General features: G+C 50.4%; 1 protein-coding gene and 1 pseudogene across 3 annotated transcripts in view; both read right to left on the reverse strand.

Moving 5' to 3' along the window:
- Positions 1–262: 262 nt before the first annotated feature.
- LOC110284211 lies at positions 263–942 on the reverse strand (annotated as a pseudogene). The gene has a single exon (XR_002376908.1). The product of XR_002376908.1 is annotated as an uncharacterized LOC110284211 (transcript).
- Positions 263–6,994, reverse strand: part of Slc25a23 (solute carrier family 25 member 23) — a 17,003-nt gene continuing 10,271 nt past the window's right edge. The window contains exons 9-10 of one of the 2 annotated variants that reach the window (XM_021149900.1): positions 3,749–3,899; positions 263–2,197 (exon numbers count right to left, since the gene is read on the reverse strand). In XM_021149900.1, the coding sequence (XP_021005559.1) occupies positions 2,013–2,197; positions 3,749–3,899 (336 nt within the window). In that variant the 3' untranslated portion in view covers positions 263–2,012. Of the gene's footprint in view, positions 2,198–3,748; positions 3,900–6,310; positions 6,485–6,994 lie in introns of those variants that run through there. The other variant, XM_021149901.2, reaches the window with a different exon arrangement.

A 6,994-nucleotide genomic window follows, 5' to 3' on the forward strand; every position in this document is an offset into this window, starting at 1 on the left:
CACACACACACACACACACACACACACACACACACACACACACACACACACACACCTGTTCATACTTTTTAAAAACTAACAAAACTACCATGAAGGTCAGTGAGGTGGCTCAGTAGGTAAAGGCACTCCACACCAAGCCTGAGTCTGATCAGCAGGACCCACACTGGGAAAGAGAGGACAGATCCCCACAAGTTTTCCTCCGCCTGCCATATGCCCCTCCCTCAAACAATCTAATGTAATTTAAACAATTAAAAAGCAACAGTAATAGCTTAGAAAATTTATTCTTTTTTTCCTTGAAATGACACACATGGGCAGGGAGGTAGGACTTGGTGTAGGTTGGAGGGAGAGGTGGAAACCATGCCCCCCAACATCCCAGTTTTCCTCTCAGTCCATTGATGAGGTTCCCCTAAAGACTGAGAGGTGGAGCGGGGTACCCCAGGTCTAAGCTCAGAATCCAATCTTGAAGTGTGGAGGGTATGGGAATGTGGTGGGAGCAGGGGACTTTGTTCTCTGATAGAAAAATAGACTCCGAGTCAGCTTGGGGATACTTAATTTGCATACTGGATGCTGGGTTTCAGGAAGGATGTTGTGTGTTGGTCCTTGATTGTGACTTTCTGAGGCCTGAGCAGGACTGGCAGTGTGAGAGGCAGATGGTCCCCTTGGTGGTGTCCCTGACTTCCCCTGGTAGCTCCCAACCCATGAACAAGCAGATTCAGCCCTCCCAGAGGGACTGGGATCTGGGAGTTACTAGCCTGAAAGGAAGGCAGGGGAATGTGGAAGACATTGAAGAGAGAGGGGGACGGGGAACAAAGTGATTTGGGGGGTGGTGGTGGGAAGGGAGGTGTGTCCTAGCTGAGGTGCAGCATTCATATGTCCCATTCCTTACTGCCACTGGTCTGGGGTCTGAGCTTCTAGAAGACTCTTTGGATGGCATGCTTCCATGCATTGGGAATCAGTTCCAGGGTGTGTCTGGGATATGAGATGCTGTCACTGGGCTATTGGGATCTAGACTTGAGGAGTGACATTTGGGGTATAGGAGCAAAGACCTTGGAGTCTGAAGGTGTTTGGAAGTTTGGCCTTCTATGGATGTGGTCCAGAGAAGGGGTTGAAGGAATCTGGGATCTGGAATTTAGCAGCTGGGGCATGTGGGATCCACATGAGGGACCCTGGAGCTCTCGCACCCATGCTTCCAGGAGACAGAATCCAGTGGATTGGGACTTGGGGTCCAGTGGTGAGAGATTGAGGGTGGTGCTTGGAATGTAGACCTAGCAGTAAAAAAATGGGAGGATATGGAACCCCAAACAGGGGAAAATGTATTGGTTGGGTTAAGGGACCTGTAATTCAGGGATCCAGGGACCCAGGGGCAGAGCCCAGGATCTTGGCTTTGCCGTGTCAGGACCCTGTGGCTGAGAGTTCTTGGCTCCTAGAATCCAGGGGCTGGGCTGTGAGGCAGGTTACAGGGAACTCAGCAGCAAGTTTAGGGATCTCTGGTCCAGTGTGACATTAGGGCCCTGGGTCTGGTGCCTGAGGGCTCTGAGAGCTGGGCTATGGGGTACATGGATGAGTGCCCCCATGCTTGGGGCATTGGGGTCACCTGCTGCTGCATAGTGAGGCCCAGCACCCAGTGGGGCAGGGAAAAGCAGGGTCCAGCTTTGGGGTGTAGATGACAGGGTCAAGGTGCTTGGGAAGAAGGGTTTGGGGCCAGGGTATGGACAGTTTTACATCTCAAGTGTCAGGCTGCTGATATGTGGGGTCCAGTGGTTGGGGCTTCGAGGTCTGGTTGTGAAGTTGGGGATCAAGTCCTGGAATCCTGTGGCTCAAGTGTGGGGTGCAGTGGTACCATGGTCAGGACACAGGGCTAGGATCTGGGATTTGGGTACTGGGGTCCAGTGCCTTGGGGTGTGGGGTTAGGATCCACTGGTCAGGCCATCAGTCTCTGTGGTTGAATATATCAGCGTAGGGGATACCATGATGAAGATGAGGGAGTTTTAGGGGGACAGGCTCCCTGTCCCTCACCTGGATGTGACCCCCAGAGCCTGCTTCATGTTCTCGTAGACCACGTAGGAGATGCTCACGGCTGGAATGACCTTCATGAAGTTGGGGGCAATGCCCCGGTAGAGGCCCCATACACCCTCCTGGGACAGGATGTGTCGAAGTAGACCCACCATGGAGACCTGTGGGCCACCTTCAATGGAGGCTGGAGGTGGTTGGAAGCCTGGTAAGACCAAAGCTTCCCCATCTCATTTCTCCCTCCTACCTCACCCTAGGGCTGAGCTAGGAGGCCATTTAAACAGAAGGCAGGGGGGTGAGACAGAGGAACAGTGGGACCTACCACAAGACTCAGGGTGTCTGTGGGTCTAGGAACTGTCAATCTTAGGGACTACATTTGGGGATGAATGGATACACCAGGTATATACATCATGAGAACATGTACATGAGTCTGTGTATATTTGTCTGTGTGTGTGCATATGCACTGTGAAAGTTTGTGTGTACATGTGTGGGAGTGCATGTGTGCTTGTGTGTATGCATTGTGAGAGTGCATATATATGTGTCTGTGTGAGCATGTGTGAGAGTGCATATCTGTGACTTGTGTGGACATGTGTCAGAGTGTGTCTGTATGTGTGAGACTGCATATGTGTGTTTGTGTATAAGAGTACATATGTACAACTATATGAGAGTGCACGTGTGCGTGTGTGTGTGTGTGAGAGAGAGAGAGAGAGAGAGAGAGAGGGAGAGAGGGTGCATAAATGTATGTGTGCATGTATGAGTGTGCAGTGTGTCTTTGTGTGTGCATATGCATGTGTGAAAGTTCATATGTACATGTGTGAGTGCATAATTATGTCTGTGTGTGTAAGTGCATATGTGTTTCTGTGTGTAAGAGTACATACATGTGTCTGTATGTAAGAGTGCATGTGTGAATACATGAGTGTCTGTGTGTGACAAGAGGTGAGAAATACCCTCTTCCTTAAAGTTAATTCTCTCCTTCTCTTCAGGGCTAGTGTCTACTTTTCCTTCCATTCTCCATCCCAAAGCTGGCTGTTTGGAGGAGCCCTCTGTGGTACCTAAGCTAAGCTGGGTTCCTACCTCTTCTCCTAAATCACATCTGATCATGGGATGACTTAGGTCGCCTTTGTCCTCATCCCCAGGAATGAGGGATCTCTGTGAATTCCAGGCCAGACAGGGCCACACAGTGAGATCTTGCCTAAAAACAATGATAATATGGCCAGGTCTGCTGGCCATGCCTCTAACCCAAGCATTTGGGAGATCTTTCTGATCAAGGCCAGCCTAGGCTACATAGTGAGTTTCAGACAGTCAGGGGTACATAGTGAGACCCTGTCTCATAAAAGGAAGGAAGGAAGGAAGGAAGGAAGGAAGGAAGGAAGGAAGGAACTGACCCAGCTAACTGTCCTTCCTTGACCTTGGCTAATGTTGTTCTAAGCCACCTCCACTCCCTTATTTTCTCTCAGTTTTGAATAACAGCTCAAGTTACTGGCAGGTCCAGAAGTGCCACAATGTTGTCTGTGGTACTTCCCTGTACTTTTGACACCACTGAACTCTCAGGCCGTTAAGGTAAAAGTCTCCTTCTTCAGGGTCAGTGATGGATAAACTGAAGCCCAGACAAGAGGAAGGGTTTATGAAGGCCACCCAAACCCACAAGGATCCTGGCTCTTCCTACACAGTTACGTGAGAGCAGGTGGAACCCAAGTGGCTGGCTTTCCTACCCCAGCCTCCTGCCCACACTTCTCACCTTGGGCCTGCATTCGGGTACGGACCAGTGCCAGAGGGTAACTGGCAATCTGGCCACAGGTGCTGGAGATGGTGCCACAGGCTAGGAGCACGAGAATGCCTGGGTTAGCTGATTCGTGGCTGTACTGCTGAAGCCAGCGATTCTTCAGGGTCTAGAAGAGAAGGGAGCAGGTGGGTTCAGAGTTGCAGACGGGAAGATCCTGTTGTCAGGATCTCTGCTGCCAGCTCTGTGTACCACGGTTGGGTTCTACAGTAGACGATGTGGTTTGTCTTCCCCACTGGGCCAGTGCCACACCCCCCAGCCCTCCACTGAAGGATTCATGGCAGGCACTCCACACTGACCACGCCCCCAGCCCGCCCCTGGGGGGATTCTAAGCAGGCACTCCACACTGACCACGCCCCCAGCCCGCCCCTGGGGGATTCTAGGCAGGCCCTCCATACTGACCACGCCCCCAGCCCTCCACTGGAGGATTCTAGGCAGGCCCTCCACACTGACCACGCCCCCAGCCCGCCCCTGGGGGATTCTAGGCCCTCCACACTGACCACGCCCCCAGCCCGCCCCTGGGGGATTCTAGGTAGGCACTCCACACTGACCACGCCCCCATCCCTTCACTGGGGGATTCTAGGTGGGAGTGTTGGGGGGGTGCTCTACACCTGAGCCAGGCTCTCAGCATCACTACTTGAGCTACATCTCTTGCTTTTAAAACTTTAATTTTGGAACATGGGCTTAGTCTGTCCCATTCTGGCCTTGAAGTTTTCATCTTCTCAACCGCCCCGGTGCTGGTGCTGGTATGACAGGCTTGTGCTACCCAGCCTGGCTACTATGAGCAGTTTCCCTGTATCCCTTCCCCTTTGTTTCTTGTACTGTGTGTACCCCATGCCTAGGACCTCTGCAGTGACTGTCCACAGCAGGAAGGACTGTGCATTCAGGATCCGTTCGGGTTTTTTGTTTGTTTGGTTTGGGTTTATTTTTGTTTTTAGAGACACTGTTTCTCTGTGTAGCCCTGGCTATCCTGGAACTCTGTAGATCAGGCACACCTCAATCTAGAAATCTGCCTACCTCTGCCTCCCAAGTGCTGAGATTAAAGGTATGTGCAACCACCCTTTTGGATATATATTTTTATTTTTCGAGACAGGGTTTCTCTGTGTAGCCCTGTCTATCCTGGAACTCACTCTGTAGACCAGGCTGGCCTCGAATTCAGAAATCTGCCTGCCTCTGCCTCCCAAGTGCTGGGATTAAAGGTGTGCGCCACCACTGCCTGGCAGCCTTTTGGATTTTTAAAGATGTATGGTGGGGCTAGGATGGTGGTGGTATGGATGCCTTTAATCTCATCACTCTGGAGGCAGAAGCAGGTAGAGCTACATGAGTTTGAGGCCGGTGTGCTCTACAGATTGAGTTTCAGGACAGCCAAGGCTATATATAGAGAAACTGTGTCTCAAAACTAAACAAACCAAGGTGTAGTCTTGCTTGGCCAAGATGGGTTTCAAATGTACTATGTAGCTGAGAATGACCAATGCACATAAAATGAAAATAAATAAAAAAAAATAGGAGTGATAAATTTACAGTGAAAGAATGCTGCAGGGAATGGCAATGACAATCTGTCAATCAGGCTGCCTGGGAGGCTGAGGCAGGAGGATTGATTGTGCTGAGGAGCTTGTGATTTGCTTGGGCAATAAAGTAAAACACTGTCTATAATAAAAATGAAGAAGGAAAACTTAAAACAAAAGAAGAAGGGGCCGGGCAGATGGCTCCACAGGTAGAGATTGTGTATGAGGTAGATGGCCTGAATTCAAGTCCCATCCTCTTCACAAGCGCTGGGAGAGGTTGGGGACACCTGTAAACCCAGCCCTGGGGAGGTAGGAAGAGGATCTCTCAGGCTGGCAGGCTAGTCAGCCTGGGTGAGCCAGTAAGCAAGAGTCCCCGCCTTCCTCTTACCCCCACATTGGTGCTCACTACAACCTCAGAATATTTCATCATTGGCAGATGCCTATTCATATGGTTCCTACTTGGCAGACAAGAAACTGAGGGGAAAGAAGCCATGTGCCCAAAGCTCTAGCATTTTCTGGAGCATTCTTCCAAAATCTTCTCCCCCACCCCCACCCCGTTTCTCCTTCTTTCTCCTTTTTATTTTCTGGCTGGGGGTCTATGTGTGCTTTTGTGTATATGCTGCGGTGCATGCCCACCCAAGGACATGTGGAGGTCAGAGGTTGACATCAGGTGTCTCCCCAAACCACTGTCACCTTATCATAGGAGACAGGGCATCTCATGGAACCTGGTGCTCATTCATTGACCCCAGTGATTCTCCTGCTTCCACCTCCCGGCCCCAGGGTGGCAGATGCTCTTCCTGACATTTTATTTAGATTCTGGATCAGAACTCATGTCCTCATACTTGTGTGGTGGGTACCTTAACAACTCAGCCATCTCCCCAACTCTTTTTTTTGAGGCAGGATCTCTCTGTAGTTCTGGCCTAGAACACACAATAAAAACCAGACTGGACTCAAAACTCATAGAGAGCTACTCACCTCTGCTTCCCAAGTTTTGGGATTTAAGGCGTGCGCCTTTAATTTTTATTATATTTAATTTTCTTTACTTTTATTTTATGTGTATAGGTGTCTTGCCTCCATGTCTGTCCATATACCAAAAACAGGCAGTGTCCACGGAGGCCAGAAGAGAGAGAGAGCATCTGGTCCACTGGGACTGGAGCTCCAGGTGGCAAAGAGAGCCACTATGTGGGTGCTGAGAAAATAGATATTGAATGGGTAATTAAGAGCTGTTATGGGCTGCTGAGATGGCTCAGTGGTTAAAGGTGCTTACAGCCAAGCTAGATGGCCTACAATCAATCATTGGAACCCACGTGGTGAAAGGAGAGAACCAATCCCTTTAAGGTACCCTCTGACCTCCACACACATGCTGTGTGACACATGGACACATAAGGGCCAGAAGCATAAAAAAAAAGCTGTTCAGGGCTAGGGGGATGGCTCAGTTCCTAGAAAACCTCTGGCCGTGTAAGCATGAGACCCTGAGTTTGATCTTCAGTACCCTTGTCAAAGGCCAGTCATGGTTATGCACGACTGTAACCACACTGATGGGGATGCAGAGGCAGGAGGGGCTCACTGATGAACCCGTCTAGCCTCCTTGATGAGCCCCAGGTCCCAGTGAGGGGGGATCCTGTGTCAAAAAATAAGGTGGACAATAGCTGAGGAATGAATGACCTCAGGATCATTGTCTTCTGGCCTGGGGGTGGGG

The sequence above is a fragment of the Mus caroli genome, chromosome 17, assembly GCF_900094665.2.
Source record: "Mus caroli chromosome 17, CAROLI_EIJ_v1.1, whole genome shotgun sequence".
Classification (NCBI taxonomy): Eukaryota; Metazoa; Chordata; class Mammalia; order Rodentia; family Muridae; genus Mus; species Mus caroli.